At 41.7% G+C, this 22,736-nt stretch overlaps 1 protein-coding gene across 3 annotated transcripts in view; it reads left to right on the top strand.

Annotated features, from left to right (window-relative positions):
• The window catches only part of FHOD3 (formin homology 2 domain containing 3), a gene marked incomplete at its 5' end in the record, with an annotated part of 402,496 nt that overhangs the window by 45,105 nt on the left and 334,655 nt on the right, over window positions 1-22,736 (top strand). For all 3 annotated transcript variants that reach the window (XM_084282072.1, XM_084282074.1, XM_084282073.1), the window contains one exon: window positions 2,488-2,552. In XM_084282072.1, the coding sequence (XP_084138198.1) occupies window positions 2,488-2,552 (65 nt within the window). The remainder of the gene's footprint in view (window positions 1-2,487; window positions 2,553-22,736) is intronic.

Below are 22,736 nucleotides of genomic sequence, written 5' to 3' on the forward strand. Positions count from 1 at the left end.
TGAGCAATAATGGTTGTTTTGTGCTTTATTTTGAAATGTACGTGGTCAACTGGTTTCCTCCTCCCCTTTTTTTATTAAGCTTTTAGTAAAATGAATTACAAGCCAGGAAATGAAGGTGATACAGACTTAATACATTTAAATAGATAATTTTCCTTGCTCAAAGAAACATGCATTGAAGTTTATGAATAGCCTCTGAGTAGTTCTGTAAAGGTCAATGGGCTCACTCATGCATTTGAAGCTGTGTGTGTAAGGAGCAATCTAATTGCACAGCTGCCTTGGGACCTTACCATGAGATGTTGTCTTTGAGGATGGGTACTTCAGCTTGCCAACAGCTTTGAATCTTGAGAGCAGATGAAGCAGCTAGCTGTTCTGCTGATGGCATGCTGCATTTATCTGTTCTTTCCTTGTCTTGTAACTGAATGGATACAGCTGCAGCTTGGCAGTCAGGGGCATCTTCATGAAGGAGAGCATCTAACCCAAGGAGCTTAAAAAAAAAAAAAAAAAAAAAAAAAAATATTTCCCATTTACAGAGGTTTCAGTGATATGAAGAACTGTGGTGCCCTTGAAGGTAAGACTGGCCAGGGTAAGGCAGGCTAAGCAAATCCATCAAGGAAGGGCAGGTGAAAAGAAGCATTTCTCTGCACTGAATCTGGTGCTGGGGAGGGCAGGGGATGCAGTAAAGGGCAAGGTGGCAGTGTAAGGTTGTTTTGGCAAAAGTGCTCAACAGTTCTGGGTGCCCTTCCTGTCAAAGAAAACAGAAAATCAAGGAAACCATGAGGGAAGGGTGGGGAAATTAAACAAACAAAGAAAACCACCACCACCTGGAACAAAACATTAATCTTTTCTTTCCATAAAAGATTTCTTCCTTTCGTCTCAAGTAATGGGGGGTGAGTAGAATACTGCCATCTTCGGATGAGTTACTAAATATACCATAGTACAAATACGGCGAGTCTTGTTCAGGTGAACTTGAAACATCAGCAAGTGATGGTAGCACTAACATCTTTTTCTACTGTGTCAAAGATTCCTCTAGTACTTCGTGAATTAAATATTCCCCAGGTGTCCTGGCATCCTTGTTGAGAGGGACAGCTGGGAGCAATCCACAGGACGTGAAGCCCAGCGAAGCACAGTGTCCAGTTGAAGTAGCAGGAGGAGTTTAGGTAGGCAGGGAGTCAGTCCTAATGCTGGAATTGCTCCAGGAAAGTTTGAAGTCCAGACTGCAGGCAGCTTTTGTGCGGGATGAGCATGTTGCTGCTCGGCAGTTCGAAAGATCTGCAAACCAGTAACAGTATCAACACAACTTAGTTATTTTCCTGCTATCTCCTTTGCAGAACAATTAAGGACTGATTTTATTCAAAGTTTGATTTTTACTTTTTTTTTAACCTAATTGATTGCCATTTGGAAACTAGAACCAAGTAATTCATTATCAGGTACAGAATTTCATATTAACCACTTTATAAATTGTGCTTCTTTTTCCCATTTCCTTTTGATATTGATGTTTTTCTGAAAGTTTCTGTCACTGCTTCACCAACATGGTTCACCTGCAGAGTTTTCTAGCAAGTAGTATAAAGCATGTTATTTTCGTGTGGAAAGTAATGAAAAATACTGTTGTTTCTCAAAATAACTATGGACTGGAAACTGAAATACAGCAAGATGGGGAAGAACCTTTATTGTTTTCTGGAAAACGATGGTTTTGTTCTGATTAAGTTATATCCAGTGGGAAATTTTGCTGGATGTCCGTGCAAAAGATTGAGCCCTGAAACTTCCCAGCAGAATCATGAAGCATGACTGAGGCTCCAGTATCCTGGTCATCCTCATGGACATCTTCTGGACTTTCTCTAACAGGTCCATGCCCTTCTTATGCTGGGGGCCCCAGAGCTGAACTCAGGGCTCCAGTTGGGGTCTAGTAAGAGCAGGACAGGGGCGAGAATGACCTCCCTTGCCTTGTTGGCCATGCTGCTTTTGATGCAGCCCAGGATATATTGTAGGGACTTCACTGACAGATCAGGGTATGTGAGCAGAATTGTGAAAATTTAAGCAACTTCTACCTTGACCTTGCATTTTCTTTTCACATCTGACTCTAGCTTTGAAGTGTTTATGTGAACATTAAAGTGTGCAGTCATCACTTGATACTTCTTTAATATAAATTTCTAGAGAAGCTTTTTGGTGAGTTGACCTTGGACTAGCTGCTAGGTGCACCCCTAGCTGCAATCCACTCCTGAACAAGACAGGGAGAAAACAAGATGGAAAAACTCTGGGGTAACGACTGGGAGATTACTTACCAATAACTATAAGGGCAAAACAGACTTGACTTATGGAAAAGTCATTTATTGTCAATTGGATGGTAAGAAACAAAGACAAAAGCCACAACACTATCCCTCATCCTTTTTTTTTTTCTTTTTTTCCCAAGCTCAGCTAAACTTCTTCATTCCTAACTCCTCTATCTCCTGCCTACATCTTCATATATTTTTCTTTTCTTCTACTTTTCAGGAGGGGCAAGAAGCACAGTATAATTTTGAGGACCCAGCTGTCAGTGAGAGTCCATGCCTGCATCGGTAAGTGAAGTTCCACATGCCTAAAAAAAGAGAAAAAAAAAATAGACAAAATGGATCCCTTTGAAGCACATCTAGGGAATATGAATCAGGCTTGCTGTGTTGAGGATTGTAGGCCAGTACATCTATTTCCTTGTTGTGTTTGTTGCTCTGTAAAATTGTTACTGGTTACATTATCCTTTAGTGATGTTAAACATCTCAGAGAAGTATAGCACTTGAAAGTGAAGTGTGATGATTGGAGATGCTTTGGAGAAGAATTTTGGATTATTTGTCTTGCTGCTGCCTTCGTATGTGCCTAAAGAAGATGGTGTTCTGAACTGAGAAGAAAATCTGAGGTATTGTTGGCTCACAGCAGCTACAGCATTTTAATAGCGTGTAATATTTACTGCTTCACGTCTTTCAGATCTTGGCTACTTACTGTCATTATCGCAGTGCTGGTTTCTTGGAAGTACCCTGGTTAAAACAGTGCTGTCACGAGGAAAAGTCTGAATTAATAAAGTGTGTCACAAGAGCTTTAAGACTGCCTGCGTGGAAGCAGACGTGCTGTCACAGAGCTCATGTTCTCTGCTGTTCTACAGACCAGCGTGTTTCACTGAGTGCTGGTGGCAGAGCTCATGCTCATGTTTGGGTAATGTTAAGAGAGATATTAGAGATGTCTGGTTTAAAATCAAATCCTTTATCTACATGCCACAGTTGCTTGATTTCAGTTTTTCTGTAGTAGATTCAACACCCTAACTTGTTTACCTCGTGGATGGATTTGCTTGAAGAGATCACAGCTGAAGCATTAGAACATAGACACCTTCCTTAATAAAAGAAGAATAACAAAGTTTGTGTTACATCCACAGTGCTGTTGCTGTTGGAGGGTTCAGGCTTTAAGTACATCTAAACTTCTTTCCCCTGCCCCCAGGACGTGTTATGAAATGGCTTTTATGGGAATTTGAACTGAGTCTAAGCAACCTACAGAATTCCTCAAATACCTACCGTTGAGAGCAAACTTGAGGCTGCATCATGCAGGAACAGATTCCCAATTACTACTGTTGTTGGAGAACTACAGCAGAGCAAGCCTGTGTGTTAAATATTGGAGGAGAAACAGAGATAGGGCAGAGTCTGGGCTGATTTTATAAATATGAATGAAATTATGAACAGCTTGGGGAAGCTTGTTTTTGTTGGGTCTGTGGATATCTTCAGCAAATACAGACCAGTGCAGCGTGAGAAGATGCTGTATGATTCCTGCATTGACATTTTATAAAACACTTTTAATGTAAAATCTATAATTTTCCCAAATTTCAGGAACTGTTGCCAGCTTCTCTGTGTGGCTACTTGGTTTTGATCTGTTTGCGATCAAGCTTAGTGCAGGCAATTAGGCATATTACTGGGCGTGTATTGTCATTGCTCTTGCATGGAAGCATATTCCTTTGTCAGGTGCTGCTGTGCTCTGGCAGCAGCGATGCAGTCAGTGCTCTGAGTACAGAGGAAGGCAGGCTGCAAAACTCGAGTCCAGATTTTAGCATCCTAGAACTGAGGTGTGTTTGGATGTGGGTTTTTGGCACGGGTCAGTACAGGCATAAAAGCCAAATGCAAGATCTGGTTCTAATTTCCATCCCCCCTCCTGAAGTTTAGATTTTCAGTGTAAGTATTTGTTTCAGCCCATGGTTTGTTGTAATGCAGTTTCTATTCTCTCCTTTTTCATTTTGATGTATTAAATGTACCTTATTTTTTCAGAATGTGTTCATTTGAAGCAGTCAGGAACCCTCTGCAGTTCTTAATAGTGGCATTGTGTGATAAACTGTGTCTGCCAGTCAAACTTGTCACAGGACAGGAGGGTTGTTTCTCTGTCAGTGGTTGCTTTCCTTCATCCTGCATGTACTTTCACGTCAGCTGCCTGTTAGGTCTCTTCTGTTTCAGAAGTATTAGGTTTTGAGGTTAAAAAATGCGTTACATATTTGGAGCAGAAGCCAGGAGCTAGAGCAACCTGAGATACTGTTACGTGGCATAAAAACATCTTGCTTTGACTATTTTCTTTCATTCCCACCTGCCTGTTGTTAGAATTACAATTGTCTTCACGTTATCCCTGGAAAGCATTGTGGTTAAAAATGTTTCTGACTGTGCAAAGTCAACACCAGCTAGCCAGGGCTGCCTTCTGAGGAGTCCTGGCTTGTTCTGTAGTGCCCTTGCCTCAGAGCCATCCTTGCACTGAAGGTTTGTAAATCGCTTTAAAGAGCCAAGCGGTGTACAGAAATAGCTTCCATGTCATAAATTCTCCCATTGTGAAGCTGTACCAACATCTTCTTCTCTCCAATATGTTATACTTTTAATTGTGGGAAATGCACAGCTGTTTATGTTCAGATGTCCAAGTAAAGTTTTCCAGCATTAGTGGCTTCAATTCTCCAGGGGATACAATGGACCTTAGTGTCAGGATGTATTGACTACAGGCCAGTATTTTTTAAGACTTAGGAAGCTTTAGTAAACCCCAAGTCAAATGTGGTGGTGTGTTTTTGTTTGTTTTGTGATTGTTTTTATTTTATTATTATTTTTTTTTATTTTTTTTTAGCAGGGCAGGGAATGAATAAATAACCTGTGTGTGGAAACTGAGAGGGAGAAGTGTTCTCTGCTCTGTTGCATACCAGTCACTCCAAAACATCTCACCTCAGTTTAATGCATTGGTATATATATTATTTTCTCTCAAATTGAGTTCTTGTCACGTGCTTAGACTAAAGGACTTTCAGCATCAAGGAGCAAATTTTCATTTAAATATAGCTCTGCTTATTTTCCCATTTTTGGCTTGATCCTGATTAAAATGTCAGTACTAATTAAAAGATAATTTCAAATATGAAAGTGAGGGTTTTTTTTTTTTGTACTAACTGCTGTATTTACAATGTTCTTTTGTAGGAAAAGATTTGCTGAAACCAGTTTTGCTCATAGAATCTAGATAACTGAAAATTACAGAGGTATTCTTGCACCTGTTGATGTTAAGGGTACTTAGTGGAGGAAGATCAATTATTAAATTTTACAATGTCAATTGTTTTTTTCCCCAAATATGTCAAATTTAGCCTTTTATTTCAGTTAGATTTATTGTGACTTAATACCCTGTGGGAAAAGTCTTTCTGGTATTTTTGGCAGCCATGTGACTTTCCTTTTTTATATTTAGTTGTGCCTCACCATAAATTTCACTTGTATGCATTTAACAACTACAGGGCTTCAGATGAAGCCCTGATCAAGTCCGATGTAAATGAAGGATGTAGCTCTGAAGTGGGAACCCCAGCAGGGCCAAAAACTTTTGCCCTTAAAACTAAATGGAAGACTTTAGTCAGAGTGACTCTGACAGGGAGGTTTTAAAGCTGCTGTGGAGTTTGAGCTCTGCTTTTCTTGGGCTTGGTGCCTTTGCTGCGTGGCTGTTTGGACAGCTCTGTTTGCTTCAGCTGCTGCTTCCTTTGTGCTTCGTGGGCCTGTTGGTTGCTTCTTAGTAGTTTCCTCTCAAAATCCTGGGTAGTCTCTGAGGGAAAAGGCACCGTTTGCTATTGTGTTCCTGTGTGCTGTACCTAGCCCAAGAGTCCTGTGTCCTCTTTTAAAAAGGTTAGGTTTGGGACTGAATCCTTAGGAGTGCTACTCTAAATATTGTGAACGAGCTTGGGCACACCCATGACAATAGCTTAGAATGCTTCTGCCAAAAAAAAAAAGAGTGAGATTTAGGTGTTAATACAATGTAATACAAGAAAAATGATAATATTGATGGTATATGTAGTTCTGGATACATGTATTGGCCTGGGATTGGCCAGAGTTACGTAGCTTGGAGGAACAGAAAATGTTGCAAGGTGTATTAAATGTTGCTTCTCCTTTACATCAGTCCATTATTAAAAATGGAATACAAAACAAAACGACCTTGGTTGGTTACTTTTTTTTTTTCATTATAAAATTACACTTTAGGATTGTTACAGCCTCGTCCTGCATTTATGTGAAGTCTTGCTTTCATCTGCTGCTAAACGAGAAACACCAGTGTGCGTAGATACTTGAGTATTAAGTTTGTAGCTTGAACCAGGTAGGTCCTTACACAGCGTACAAGTCTATGACTGCAAGGGTCTTGTTAAAATGTGTAATCTAGCTTCATTATTAGTCATCATAACTATTTTATAAGCCCATTCTCTTGGCTTTTGCACATAGGCAGTTGCAGATTTACTGGAGCTTAGTGGATCTACAGCGTGCCTGCCCTTCCCCATCCTTCCACGAGTGCTGAGCCGTGGATTGCTCCCAAGTATGTGATGTAACGTTGGCCGTGCAGCACCGCAGCTGTTTCTAGCCCCTGTTACTAGGGCATCTGCTTTATCTAGCCATGTTAGCACCAATATTAATCTTTTTCACGCAGATCTTTGGGCTGCCTTTCTGACATCATCTTGCTCTTGATACCTTACTTTATGAAACCTGGCCATAAATATCTTTGAGTTGTTTTTGTTCTGCTGTACCTGAGGGAAGCTACAAGCTAGCTGTAACTACAGGGCTAGTGCAAGCCAGCTGTTTTTATTTGTCCTTTCATGGCTGAAATATGCATCCAGTCCTCTTTTCCATGTACAGTTTTCCCTTCTGTTTCCCATTACGTGGACTTGTTGTATGTATTAGGGCAGATATGATTAGGTCCTGCAACTATTTACGCATACATTGAACCTTTGGTATGACCTTTTGCTCCAAGTGCTTGAGCTGCAAGTCCCTTCCCGGTGGAACCGCGTGCTTTCCTGGAGACAAAATCGAGGCTCGAGTCAATAACTGCATCTGGCACTTTGCTGCAGGGACGTGAAGGTACATAGAGATGGAAAAAAAAATGCTTTGTCTTTTTGTGAAAATAGTATGGAAGAGTTGAAAAGACAGCGTGGTTCTGGTTAAAACATGAAACCATGTTGTATCTCCTTCTCAGAGGGCAGAGTTAAGCTTGTGCCTACAGCCCATGTCATTGGTACTTTATCGCTTCAGATGCTTCTCCCTCCAAACCTCATTATCATATTGCATTTGTCTGGCACATCCACATTTGCAGTGTGCTGAGGGCTGGAGTGGAGTTCTCAAAGCTATGGAGACTGTGAATGAAGCTCCTGTAGTTAATGCTTCAAAACTTTCTGCTGTCTCTCTTTGTTTTTCTTTTTCTTAAAAGGAATAGCTTATTGAATTTAAAATAAACAGCTTTCTTGTGCACGACTGTCCAAAACACGCTACCAGGAAGAGTCTAATTAAAAAGTTTTCCTAAAGGAAGCTTAGATGTGGCATTAGGTCTTCCCTTTGAGCTCTTCATTTGGGCCAGCTTGATTTATATACTCAAGTCTCAAGAAAAGAGGTACTTTGGGTTGTTTGAAGGGCATTTTACGGTTTTCTGTTCAGCGTTAGGCACTCCTAATAGAAAACATTTTCTGCTGGGGAGAGAGAACATGTGGAGAGCATTAGCAGTTCAGCAAAACGTGCAACCGATTCGGATTTAATTTGAGGGGAACAAAAGAGGTGCCTTGAGAGTTTGTCGGAAGCGCTGTGGTTTTCAGTTCTGTGCGCTGCTGGTAACAGAGAGGTGAGTAGAAATTGCTTTATCAAATACGTTCTTAGCATAATTGGGACGGAGGAGATGGTGATTAATGGGTTTAATAGTGCTACGTAGGGATCCCGCGTGCATTACAGATTTGCAATCATGATACGCTTCCTATGATTCTTGCTGTTACTTGCTAAAAGTCCTGGCTTAAATGAAGATAATAAACAACATGTTTATTAGATGTAAACTGACATCACACAAATTGAAAAAATGTGAAAAATGATGCTGGAGTTCAGAGCCTTTTTTTTTTTTTTTGAGTTAGTTTTTTTAATGGTATGATATGAGTTCTACTTAGGACAGTGCAGACAGTATTGGGGCCTGCTTCCAGATGTGGTTGGAGATACGATTGGTTCAGCTTTTTTTTTTCCAACTTGAGTGAATCATGAAATAGCTGCAAAGGCTATGATAAAAATACCTTTTTGAGCTTTTTAGGCTTATTTAAATTTGCTTCACCGAGAATGTGGGACACAGATGCTTTAAGTGAAATCCCATGGTCTCCGGATCAGATTGCTTTGCAAAAAGTTATCCATATAGATAACTTACGGTGTTACTCTTCAAAATGTCCACCTCTTTAAACTGAAATATTACTTATGTTGTACTCCTAGTGCATGGTTATAGTCAGCCTCCTTTGTCGGATTAACCTCAGCTCTTCCTCATAACCTGTTATTTGCCTGCCTGTGTTGGTTCTGTATGATTTCAGACAGTGTTTGAGACGAAGCAGGGAGCTTTCCAGGAATTGTCTCTGGATTTCACGTAAATTGCAATTCTTAAAGTAGGCTTTGCAGCAAAAATAACCAAGAAGCCGTAGAGCAGATAAGGCCTCTGTGAGCAGTGGGCTGTTGCTTTAGAGCGCTGAATTCCTGTTATAAAAGGGCTTGTTCCAGTTTTGAAAGGACCGCTGTGGAGCGTGCAGTGGGATGCTTTTCTTGTCTTGGGAGGCTTTGTGTTACAATGTGGAAGCTTATCTGACTTGACTTGCACCTTGAAAGTGCTGCAGAGAGTGAGTGAGATGTCTTTGAATGGGGATATCCTCTTTATGACTTCTTTTAATGACAGCTTATGCTTCCATTGCAATTCACTTTTCTTACGTGTTTAAAAAAAACAAAACAACTGCATGGGAGAATAAATCTACTTTTAATTCTTAACAAGTGAGAAGATTTAAAACAAACTTTGTTTTTTGAAAAAGCAAACTAAAAAGTCAAGTCATCTTCAGTAGTATCTTAAAGGAAACCACCTCTTCATAAGTCAGGAAAAGACGAAGTGTGATGCTTTGTTTCCCCCCTTTTCCCTGATACAAGCCAATTTAGACTTGTTCAAAATGTGTATGTATCTGAAACGAGTTATAAAGTGCCATGTTATTGGTAAGTGGATTTTTTTTAAAAGGGATATTTTTTTTTTCATGCAGTCTAACCACACATCCTTCTGAAGATTAACAGATTCTACCAAAATACAGTATTGGTCTTTTTTGTGTATGTAACCACCTGCATGGTGTTTGGAAAGTACTGCACCTGTGCTAATGAATTCAATTTCATGAAAGAAAAGGAGGATTAAATTATCAAATTAATGTGAAACTTCATCTCGGGTCACCCAGGTGGGACAGCTGGGGGTCTCTCATCCCCTGGGCAGTGTGAAGGGGAAGAGGTGCTCGTAGCTGTCCTGCTAAGATGGGGATCTACAGAAATCATTACTGCTGTATAGCTGCTAGACATGAATGTGGCAAGCTTGGTTTTACTACTTCTTAACAGTCCCCAGATTTTCAAGGAGGTATCCTAAATTTCATTAGATATAGGAGTTTGTGTAGTTCTCTCAAAAGAAAAATAGCAAAAAAAAGTTTCTTATAACCTCTTAGTTGCATCAGTAGCTCTAGTTAGTTTTCATATAGTTTCCCTCCAGCTGTTTGTGTTTCCTACCTCATAGCCTCTGTATTGAAAGGCAAAGCAGCTCTCTTTGTCTTTTGGTGTATTGAAGACAGCTGAACTAATCTTGCTGCAGACTGAAGCACAGCACGTTCAAGCCCCTAACTAGGAAAAAAAGGTTAAGTTCATGTTATATATCTTCATTCTCTTCCAACCATAACGCTAATTTATTTGGAGTGATTTGGTTCCTGCCTCTATCTAAACCTGTTCCATCAGAGCATATAACCCAAATGAATTTGGTTCAGATTAGTTATCTTGGGACAGTACACAACTCAGGCCTATTTTAAGCTTTGCCCTGCAAAACTTGTTAGAAATGAATCAATAAAAGAAAATTAAGCACTTAAAATTATGGAAGAGAAATTAGGAACTGCTACTTAAACGCTGTGGGTTTGGACTAGGAAATGTTGGTAAATCTTTTGGTTGTCGTTCTCACTCCTGCTGCTGATTTCATCCTTGATTATAGGGAAGGTGGAGGGACGCTGCTTTTGCTCATGTGCAATTAAGGTAAATGCAGCTCCTACCTCGCTCAGATGTTGTTAGATGCATGGGTGGAATTGGCTTTGGTTTGCCAGTTGTCTCTAATCATGTATGCTGAAGAGGCTATTAATATTAAATACGTTTTTTGTCTACTAGCTTTGATGTATAGAAGAGTGTTATTCTTCACCTCAGGTTGCCCAGAGGGGTTGTGGAGCCTCCCTCCTTGGTGGTCTCCAAAAACCACCTGGATGTGGTCCTGGGCACCCTGCTCTGGGTGTCCCTGCTGGAGCAGGGGGTCAGACCAGGTGGCCTCCAGAGGGCCCTGCCAACCTCAACCATGCTGTGAGTCTGTCTTGTTCAGCTGTAGATTTTAGCTCTTGGTTTGCTAAAATTTTGGGAGTTGTGTGGTGATTCTGGAAGCGTCTGTAGTGCAAGCTGTGGGTTGTAGTGCAAGTTTTTGGGTAAAGAAAGAAGTGGATTAGGGATGATTATTTTTGTACAGCATACTTCTACTATAATGTAAGCGCAGAAGTATTGTTAGTCCATAAAGTACGAGTTGTGCTACTATGGAAAGGAGGTATCAGTCTGTTGGGAGTGAATCCATCACATGGAGGGCTTTGGAGTGGGAGTCCTGGAAGGGTTTTGGTGTAAGGAAACTTTGCGTATCCTCTTTAGTACTAACAAAATACTAAGCCTCTCAAAATACAAAACCTCTGCATGCCTAGAGAATGTATGGGCTATTTTTTCCCCAGTAAATTGCAGAGGGAGATCCTCTGCAAGAAATAGGGAAACATTTCATGTGTGTATTCTCTCTGTATGATTTTTTTTTTTTTTTTTCAGGCACTACATGTCTGATTTCAGCTTTCTGGTGGATGGTTTTGTTCTGTTACTTGACTGGCATGCACCACAGAGGAATGCGTGCTCAGTTACGCTTTATGGTGTTTTATTTCTTACTAGCTTAAATAAGATAACGTATGTATACCATTGAAACACAGGGTCACACAATCATACATCTGTTTCAGTCTGCTTGTCTTTAAGACATCAAGCAAAATGGTCACTCGTGCCTCAAACTGATGCAATTTTCTAACTTTTCGTGAGCTTACTGCGAAGCCAAGTATATGGATTGCTTCTTTTTCAGTCTGTGCAGTGACTGTGCAGTTAAGTTTTGTTATCATCTCAAGATCTTAGAGCAGGTGGTGTTGTGATATAACATACATCTGGTTTCATAAGATAGTCACACTAATTTTTAATCCAGTTTACTATGAAATGTAATGCTAAATGCACTAATAATTCAACAGGTAAGATACAGTTGCTCAGGTATCTGTATTACTGCTGGATTGCATGTTACTCAAGTTTTCGTTGTGCAATTCAAGTAACGTTTGCTGTTCTTTTATTGCCTTTAGCTATCCTATTCTTCTCTCATTTATATCTTTTGATCTTTTTCATGTGCAGCTGCTTTTATTTCTGTATAAGTGAAGATGATTTAATTTGTAAATTGGACGCATATCAACTTCTTTTTTTCTTGAAAGAAATATCCCAAGGACTACGGAGCTTGATTTAGAATAGGTGGCACAGCTCCCTGGTGTAACGTGTTGCCTTCTGTAAGACTTGCAAGTGACTATATCTGCTCTTATTCAAGAAAAAACATGTACTATTGTGCACAGTATTGCTATGGTGCCTTCAGAAGCATTTAGATAAAATGGTCAGCTCAGTTCCAGAATATGCCACAAGCAGATGTCATGATCACTGAGGTTGTCACTATGGTTTTGTACCTGTATGAGTCTGATGAAGTTAAGGACATCGTATCTCCATCTGGAAATGGGAGGGGTGTATGGGATTTTTGGAGTATTTCATTGGCAGTATGGTAAACAATACAAAATGTAATGTAGATAATTCCCTTTATTTCACAGCTTTTGGTATTTTCTATTGTTACTCTGTTAGCTGCCCTTTCCTATATTTTAACAGTGATAACATCTCAGTTAAGTTTTTCTTTTCCCCGTGCAAGTTTCAATAAAATAAATAAATAAATCAGGCTCCAAAGAGGTAAAATTGCAACTTCTTAATTTAAAACCGAAGCAGAAGTTACTGTGGTTGGCCAGCATGCTATTGTAAGTGGTGGGATGTCACAAGCCATGTCAATTCATATTTAGTAGGTTGAGATGAGCCTGGTATGTATGGAATTATAGCTCAGGTTTCTTTTAACCTTTCAGGCATTAAATATTTAGCTCTGGTCTTACTATTAAATCGTGAAGAGGAGTGCATGAAGTTGACTTGTTGATATGCTGAGGAGGGACATGTAACTGTTGGATGTGTTCCTTGCTTCTGCAGTCCAAATTTAGGTTCACTGGCTGTTTAGGAGCCTGCTCAACGTCAAATGCCACTGGAGAGATTTGCTTGCTGCCTGGCCTCATTTGTGACACGGACAGGTGAGAGTGTGGAAAGCTCCTTGGCATATTGAGCATGGGAGGAGGCCTGGGGTCTACTCACTGTGCCCCAGGGCCAGGGTTTACAGCTCAGCCCTTGCCTGGCTGCAGAGCTTGTTCTGCATAAGAAAACATGGGCATGTCTGGCATCATACGTAACAGTATCCTGAAAATCTTTGGGTACAACCCTCAGAAGGGAGTATAGTATCATCATCCATTGCTCATTTTTGTTCATTAATTTCTGATACATTACAAATATTTCAGATCTAGAAAGATTAGGTGAGGAAATAAAATCCTCCTTACATCTTTGCCTGGACAGCCAGATAATAAATACAATAGTATTTCTAGGGGCTGTGTGCTCTGGGAGATGGCAGTAAAAACCATGCTCGGAAGAGCTCCGTAAAGCCTGGGCATGTGTATGCATTGCATCATGTTTCAAAGGTTCATACGAGGGGTGAGTATAGTGCATGAGCAGCCACGCATACCCTAGATCATTTGCTGCGGGGTGCCCTTGTAGCTGTCCCTCTGTCTCCTGGGGTTTCTCTCCGAGGTTAGTGGTCTGCGCATTGCTGTCGCTGTGGTCTTGCTGTTTCACGACGTGTACCTGTGCTGTGGGTGTTGTGTGGCTTAACCAGCAGCTGTTTTCTGTTCTGTGCTCCTTCGTCAACGTGCTGTCATTCAAGTGTCTTGTGTATTTCCAGCCACCCTCTGAGACTGCTGGTCAGGGAGGCAGGAGGTATAAGCAATCCAAACAGAGAGGTACCCAAACAGCCCCTAAGTTTCTCTGTAGTGAAAATGGGAGGGGAGGGCCCATGCTACACAGAACAAGAATTTTTGTAATTGCATCTGCTTTATGGAGACTGAAAACCCTTATTTCTTATTTTTATACTACTTTTATTTAGAAAAACAACAGAAACAAGCCAAGACCACCACCAACAAAACACCATGGACTTAGTTCCTTCCTCTTCTCCTTGTTGCAGGAAGGACGTAGGAGCCTTGCAAGCCTAATCCGGCTGACAGGGAGCTTCAAGTCAGGGGCCTTTGTTTTTCTCCATATAGCTTGAGTTGCTCCTAGCTGTGGTGTGTGTCTGAGAATAGCTTCTAGGTGAAGCTTTAGTGCTGTATCATTGCCGTGCTGTCTTCTTGTCAGCCTCCCAGTCACTCCAGACATGCAGCCTGGCGTCTGTGTTACCCTCTAGGCTCCCTCTGTCATCGGTGAACAGAGTTTGTCTAGAGGGCACTTCAGAGCATCCCAGTTATGCTGCTGCCCTGAATTGCTCTCCTTCCACTGACCATAAAGGGAACGGACAGGGAGAGGAGCTGCCTGGCGGAGAGGGTGATGTACTCACCCTTGTAACTTTCTGTTTTCTGTCTGTAGAGCCCTGGTAGTCATTCTGGGATGAGAGTACTTTTCAGTGAAATCGGGTTCTTTGCCAAGCTCTGAAAATAGTTGCACTGATTTCTTCTTCCTAATTTCTACCAGCATCTGATGTGTTTTGCCATTCAAGGTGGAGTTGTCAGTGAAAGGCTTTGACCAAGAAGGACAAAGAGGGAGCTGAGGAACAGCTGCTTTGAGCAATGTATTCTCCTCTTACCTGCCTAAAAGATACCTGCTGTATTTTAGGAAACTAATATTGTCTCTAGCAGAATTAACCTGCCTCAGTGAATGAATTTTTTCTGCTGGATGTTGTTCTCGTGTGCTAGTTGTGCTGGGATGATGATGAGGTCCTTCAGCCCAACGTGCTATAAAAAGAGCAAGGAAGATGTCAGGGGTATGGGCAGTGAGTTACCCTCCTTGTCTCTAAGACCCGTGGTGTAGTTGGAAGCAAATGGAGAGAGAGGGGGGTCTCTGTGGCTGTGTCCAAGAGCCTTGTTAGGGCTGAAGCAGGTATTTTGGATGTGGGGTCACCACTTTGTCTGGGCAAATTCCCATCTCCCATAAGATGCTTTGGGGTAAGAGGTGATCCATTTGACCTCTGTGGAGCACTTGAACCTGATGGTGCTTTTTGATAGCTTGTACTGGTGTTTCCTGGAGGGCAGGTTTGCAGGCAAGTCCCTTCCCAGGAGAAGGAGGAAGTTACAGTTCTGCTAGCTCCAGGCGTGGTATTTCAGACCAGAACTTCCTCAAAGCCAGCCAGCACTTCCAGGAGTCACAGCGCCTGCTGTGCTGCATGCAGAGCTGCAAACACCTCCTGCCGAGTTACATACACAGAAGAGGAGGATTTATTTCCTCCTCACGTCTTTCTGCGTGCTGTAGTTACTTGTTTTTTTTTTTTTTTTCCCCTGGTTCCTCTGAGCCCGTGTAGGCTGGTGCCCCATCACCTCACCCCTCACCTGGGGTTTTTCAGCCGCTGCCTGTCTGCTCCTGCAGATGGATGGATGGATGGTGGCACAGCACGCTCACCCTTGCTCATCCCTCCCTTGGAGGGTCAGGTCGGCTGTACTTCAGCGTTAAGCTCCCCGCTGGAAAGATCTTTTTCCTTGTTTCATGTGAGTAAGGAGGAAAAGGAGGAGAGAGGGGCTCCGCAGGCTGCTGCCCTACCTGCCCTCCCTTCTGGGAAAGCAAAGGATCTATTTTCAGGGCAGCTGCCTGCTCGGGGGGGTGAATGCGATACCTTATCAGGGGCTGCTGTAGTGCATGTCACCATTCACCCCTTTCACACCATCTCGTTGGGAGATAAGGAAAGGGTGCCTTTTGCATATCATTTCTGCCTTCATTAGGTGATACCACCGAGAGCGTTACGGTGACCCAGCCACGGCCCTGTGACCTGATCGTAGCTCCTACAGTTCGGTGCTGCTGTTCTCCACATGCTTGCTCATACGTGACGACGTTGTCCTTCAATCTTCTCTTCTCCTACCTCGATGACAGCATTTTGAGTGTATCACAGCCTTAGTACTCCTCAGGGATGCCTTGTTTTCTCCAGAAAGAAAAGCAGAAGCATGGTGTGGATAAACAGCTTAAATTTCCATCCTTCTACCCTCTTTTTTCATGATTTTTTTTGGGTTAAATAACATCAAAATTACACAGGGAAACTCTTACTTTTCTCAACCTCTAATTTATGAATAAAACAGCTGCTTGCTCACAGACACGTGTTTGGGGCTGCCTGGGGCTGTGAGTATTTTAATGTTGGAAGGCTTTTAGTTGGCTTACACTGGCACATATCACCCTCTCCAGCATCTGCTGCTGGCTCTGTCTGTTCAGCAGCAGCCAGGGCAGTGATATCCATGTCTTTCTTTTCTTCCAATGCTTTTTCAGTTAATCCTGTGGTTAATGTAGGGCAGAAAGAAGAGTACATGCAACTGAGCCCCTGACTACTCATGTCTGAGACTTGTGAGCTGCTGACTGATAAGGTGGGCAGCTTCATGGCATTCAGGAGTTTCAGTCTGACTGAACGAAGCATGCGTTGGGGAACGAGTTGGTGATGATGGCCTTTCCTTGATTCCTGGTTGTGCTGCAGGTTGCTGGTTCAGTTCCTCCATTCTGATGTCATTAGGGTTACAGGTTCACAGGTTCATTTCCTTGGCAGTCTCGGGCAAATACAAGAAAATTAAGTATCTTGGAAAAACGGGGTTGCTTAAGGATGGGCATTTCTCTTCCATTTTGATTTGGGACGCTTCAGTTAAGGACCTAATAGCGCAATTTTCTCAATCTGTTCCTTGTCCTGTGCTATCTTGTGTTATGTGACTGTCTCAACTCGATAGGCATGAAGGCGGTGGTGTACTGATAACTTTTGCAGAGGGTGACTGAACACCTCTGTGCACCTGCAGTACAAACGCTGGTTATTGAGACACTCGATTCTCTGCATTCCAGCTCTAGTAATTTCCAGTGTGGATGTCTCTTCATTATTTTTTTGATTGCTGCCTTTCTATAACTCTGCTTTCTCCCTCATTATCTCTTGAAACCCATTATATCGTTCCTATTTAGCAGCTGAATCATTTTCACATTTTTTTTAAAAAGGGTTAGCTTCTTGTGACTGGTGTGCAGGTAGGAAATAGGGTGTCTATGGGCAGGATCTCTGTGAGCATTCCTTGGCAACAAGCACGATAAAAGCATATTCTGTTTTCTAAAAGGAACGTAAATGAAACCATTTCTTAATCCCTAGCAACTAAGCAGAAAGAATAATAAGGACTGCCCAGTCCTTGCAGCATGGATTTGCAGATTTGGAAAAATAAGCAGTAATAGCTTAATAGGAAATAACTCTGATTATTTCCTAAGGAAGTAGCTGTTTGTAGGGAAAGTGTGTATGTATTGTCTTGCTACTGTGCTTTATTGAAATACATTACAAGGACACATGGCCAACAGGTATAACGCAGGTGAGTGCAGAGCTAATTTATGTTATCTTGCATGATCAAAGACATGATCAAGGTGGTTGCCTTATTCTGTAGAGGGTTATCTTACAGAAATATTTAGATTATTCCTGAGGGATAACATATGAAAGATTTTCATCTTCTCTCTTGCAAAGAGTGGGCAAGTGTGAAGTCAGTCATGAAAGGGCTGTAGAACAAAATGTCCTTGCTGGGTCAGATCCAAGGTCCCCCTGCTTCTTTCTTAATCAGCCAGTAACAGCTGCCTAAGGGAACAGTACAAGAACAGAGCAGGTATTTCACCAGAATATTATGCAGCCTCTTTCAGTTTTGTGCTTCATGCTCTTTGTTGGTGTTGTCTTTGCAATTAGTAACCCTCTGGATTTTTCTTTCGGGAATCCGTCCAGGTACTTTTAAGACACCATCCACGCTTTTTGCTGTATAGGAAAGGTCACAGCTGTGAGCTCCCGCAGTTCAGCTGCACTCGGGGTGAGACAGCAGCTCTTTTTGGTTAGTTGGGACTTTAAGCTTTCATTTGGTAACCCGTAGCTGTGTTGAAAAAGATATTGCTGGTTGACCATACCTCGCATTGAAAGCTCAGCAGTGGTCGATGTCTGTGTCTGTCCTGCCCTCACCCCAAGCAGTCATTTTGCAGGATAGAAGTCCCTTGACCTGACTGCCCATTCCTCCAGAGGAAGCCTCACTGTCTTTGTTATGTGATGTTTCCTTAAAATGCTTCAGCAGTTATTTGCTATTAATCAACCTGGTCATTGTGTCTTTTCTAGTTCTGCTATGTAGCTTCTGAGACTGGGAACCTAAAACGTTCCCCTATTATAAATGTCACAACACAATTTCTTTAAATCATGCTTATAATTACATTTTCTACTTTTGTTTTGTATTCCCTTTAAAACAATTCCCAGGGCAGTTTAGCTCAGGAACAGATTAAAAGCAGACTGGCTACAGACCTGGCATCACCTGAGCATCCTTTAGGTGATAACAATCAATTCAAATCCACAATTGTATGGAAGGCTTAAACACTTTTTCTTTTTTTTCCTGTGATGCTTCTCTACACTGAATTTCCTCTGTCACTTGTATCATCCAGCCAGGGCCGTGTGCTCCTTTGGCAGTTCTTCACGCTTGGAGCTCATCTTACCTGCTCTGAGTATCTGAGGAGTTATAAACTTTGCTCCTTTTCTGGGTATCATTTTTGTTCATATTCATTGTTCGCGGTGATCAGTGCAGGCCCTAGCACCCCTTCAGTTAGGCTGAATTGTAATTTTTTAAATAATAAAGTGGATATAATTTTGGGTCTGGAATCGCTGAGGGTATAGTGAAAGGTCTGCATTTGCCCTAATAAATCCACTCTGATGTGAAAATGAAGGTGTAACTATATACACACACGTTCAGGTGTATTGAATGAGCCAGAACTAACACATGTTCATTGTGCCAGGGTAGGCTTGTCTTGACTTGAACGTGATTAGCCACCACACATCTGTTTTCCATTCTAATTAAAACGTAACCAATACCTCTTTCCGCTTGTTCACCGTCACTGCTTTTTTCAGGGATTCATAGCAGCTAGGCTCAGGAAAAAAAGTTCAGTGCGCTTGGCTGAAATTTGAGATCATTTCTTCTCGGTATAATTGATTGAACATGACCCCTACATTTTAATTAACAATATTCAGTAAGAACACTGACTGTAATGACTTTAATTTGACACAAAGCGGGTCTTTGCTGCACGAGCTCATTACCATACCTGAAATAACACCACTCGTCTGCTACCACACGCTCCTCTCTTGTTGAGCTGCTGCAGGGACAGCACTCCTGGGGTAAATTTCACTTCTTCCTCATGGTGGTAGGTGCAAACCTTCTGAACGCTAGAATTATGTGGAAAATTGCCTTTTTTTAAAAAAAAAAAAAAAAAAAAAAAAAAAAAAAAAAAGTTTTGGAAAGTTGACTTGGTGAGCCAGTTGATGACTTTTTCTGTTGCTAGAGGATGCTTGTCCCGTGGCTGTACCCACAGGTTTTTGGCATGTTTTTTGGCATGGGATTGGGAATGGGGCTGCTTTTAACCATGGTATGTAGCACTCACCACGTGTACACACAGGGAAGCTGGTGCCATCACCTCATCTCCTTTACTTTTGGCTAGAATTAGCTTTTTTTTTTTTTTTTTTTTTTTTTTTTTTTTGCCACTTCCTGAAGTACCTAACTGGTTTGTTTCCTTGGATGACATGGATGACATAAATTACTAATTTCTGGATTGCTGACATGTCAGGAGGTCATTCATACTACCCGGAGAGTTAGTGTGTGGACTTTAAAGGCTTTTGTGATTAGTCAGGACCCTGCTTATGTGATCTTATTATTGGGACTTAGCCAGAGATTAGAAAATTGTGGAGGTGCCAAGGCTATTGCATCAAGCCCTTCAGGTGATAAACTTGGTCTCTGGGTAAGAACCCATATTTAAAGAGCCCTAATTTAAAGAAAAGGGCTACTAGTGCTAAAGGACATCCTATACACTCCTCAACTATAACAAAAGACGAGTTCCATGTTTAAAAGAAAATAGAGAATTTTCATGTAGATGATGAACTTCTGAGAATTAAGAAAAACCAACATATGTTCCCTCTTCACACTGGGGAGTATGTCATCCAAACCAATAAAAATGTTCTGTTGAATTTATTTTCCTGTCCTGCTTCATTAACACATCTTAAATCTCCCATCTTTGTCTTCCTGGAACTTCTATTCTCTGATCATTTTTTTCCCAAGTTTCCTGCATGAAACAGTTGCATTAATTTCTGTTGAAGCTACATGTGGTAAGTTTGCCTGAAAATCAGTCCTTGCATTTGTAAAATATTTCTAGTTTTTGAGATTAATATGTTTTTTCAGCTATCAATTTTGAAATTGAGCTATTGTTATTGCTTGTCCCAAGATTATCTTGTTGCAATTTATCCTTAGGTCTAATTTGAGGAAGAGAGTAAATTGTTTCTTGCTGTTGAATGAAAGGTTTGCACAAACGAAAAGGTAAAAACTGAAAAGGTAAAATCTGACCATCCACCCACAGCAGGAAGTCCTTTCTGCTTTGCAGTTTTATAGGACTAACCCCTCTGGTCATTTGTTCACCAGCAGGCAATATGCTGGTGACTTCAGTTCTATTATTTAGTTGCTTGTTAATTGTGATTTTCGTTAGAAATTGCTCGAAAATCCCAAAGCCTCAGGGTCTGTTTTCATGTGTAAATCTGTCCCACAGAGGCACAAAACAGCTTGAGCATGCTGAGGGCAACTAATGGCGAGCGTGGAGGGCAGCTGATATACATTTGCTGCAGAAGAGATCAGCTTACCACAGAAACTCGCAAAAAGTCTCTGCAAATCTGCTACGTACATCAGAAACATAAAGCTACTAGGGAGGCGTAAGCTTTGCTTTTCATGAGAAAAAATCCTCTGCAGCTTTAGTTTTTATGCACGAGAGTGTTTATGGATGTTAATTTGAAAAGTTGCGTGCACTTTCAAGACGCTGTAAAGAAAGTGCTCTGGGAAATCAGTAATATTCAGTACTGTTTCGTATTAAAGTTAGTTTACTCCATCATGTCTAGTAAAAATCACTTTAGAAGAGTATTTCTTTTCTGATAGTCTCTATGAAGGGATTTAAGGCTGGAAAGCACATCCTCTGAGACCAGTCCTCTGCTGTCCCACATTACATAATCTCCTCTATAAAGTTACTACCTAATATACATGAATGTAGCAATAATTTTTTTTTATTTTTTTTTCCTCTCAGCTGCATTTACAAATTGCTAAGTTTGCTCTGTAGATACTGGATAAAATCAAATTTCTGCTGGCTGGGCAGCAGCCTGAGATTTAATTACTGCTGACCTCACTTGGCATCCCGACTTGGGGAACAGCTGTGTGTGCTGAATCAGGTCTTCAGCCTGTGCAAAGTAATTCTCCTCTAAGTCAGCTGAGAAGCTCGTACAGCCTGTATGTCACTTCTGTCACGTATAGACAAAAAACACTTGCACTGACTGAGCTCCCTTGTTGCTCCGTGGATCCTGGGTTCAAAGCAGCGAGTTTTCCTGGAGGAATCTCAGGGTGGAAAGAAATCAATATAAACATCCTTATACTGAGCAAGGAAGGAAGGTCTCGTGCTTGAATTTCAGATGGGGTGTTTGTGTGCCTCAGTTATCCCTGGGGTGTCCTGTGGAGCTTGTTTTATGGTGAGCATCCTCTCGTGGCATTGATTTTAAACAGGAGAGTGCTCTAAGTGGCCACTGAATAATTAACTTAGAAGCATAGGCATGCTCGTGTAGGGTGGTGGGAAGGCAGAGGGCACGACTTGGTGGCTGGGTCTTGACTTTCTGAATCTGGGCTGTTTGTCTTGAGCAAACTGTGACAGAGACCGCTGCTGGACGCGGCCGTGCTACATACCCTGCAGGTTTCCGAAGGAGCAGCTGTGAAAGGAGCAGCGAGGACTTCCACTGGTGTTACAGTAGGCTGTTTGGCACTGACAGTGAAATGTGAGTACGTAGAAATACACAGGAGGCTACTGGGCGGGCTGAGGGAGGGGAACAGGGGATGCTCCCCCGTTAATGAAGGGAATGCCCGCCTCTGAGGATGAGGAACATGCTGCTGGGTGTATCTATACAGCAGGGTGGTCACGTTCACCATCGTATCCAAGGTGAACACTGCAATTTCATCACTGTTTAAGAAAAAATGGTATCAGTAGAGGAGATGTGGCAGGGCTGGCTTAAAGGGATACCTGGATTTAAATGAAGCTGAGTTAATTCGATACAAGCTCGCTGCTAGAGGGCAGGTCAGCTGAGCAGGGATAAAATATTGCTGTAACAGACAGATAACTGCTTGGGAAAGAGAGATTGAAATAGAGTAAGATAATTAGGGCGAGAGACAGATGTATTGCATGACACTAGGTACATGAAAAGGGCTGGAATCAACAGTTACCTTCCTGAAGGCTTTTGGCTGTAACACCAAAAGGGAGGCATGTAAAAATGGAAACAAAGCAATGTTTCTACTATCATTGCTTTTATACGGTTACAGGCGAGGTACTTTCCAAATACTTGAAAAGGATAATCCTGTCTTCAAAGCACTCAGTTTTGAAAGGTAGAGAGAGGTTAGGGGAAGGGTAACTAAATCAGGAAAGTATATTTAATTGAAATGCCTAATTACATATCCAGAAAATACTTGAAATGGTCAAGGTTGAGAGTTAAAACCTCGAAAACCAGAAAACACTGGAATTATGGTAGGGTTCAAAGCTTTAATGGTTTATTTCAAAGCTTTTATTTGTGCATCTCTGTTCTTGGCTATGCAGGCTGTAGAAGAAGGAAAGACTGAATGGAGATACCTGGCTTATGGAGCCTAGCCCCTGCTATCTCTGACCCCGTGCACGTTAGGTGTCTAGATGAGAGGAACCTGTGAAGCACAGGGCACGCTCTGGGTCACGGAAAACTTCTCACAGTCCTGCAGGCAATCAAAGAGCAGCAGTGAGTCCTGAAAGATGTGGATATAG

The sequence above is a fragment of the Netta rufina genome, assembly GCF_964035555.1.
Source record: "Netta rufina genome assembly, chromosome: 2".
In the NCBI taxonomy this organism is placed as follows: Eukaryota; Metazoa; Chordata; class Aves; order Anseriformes; family Anatidae; genus Netta; species Netta rufina.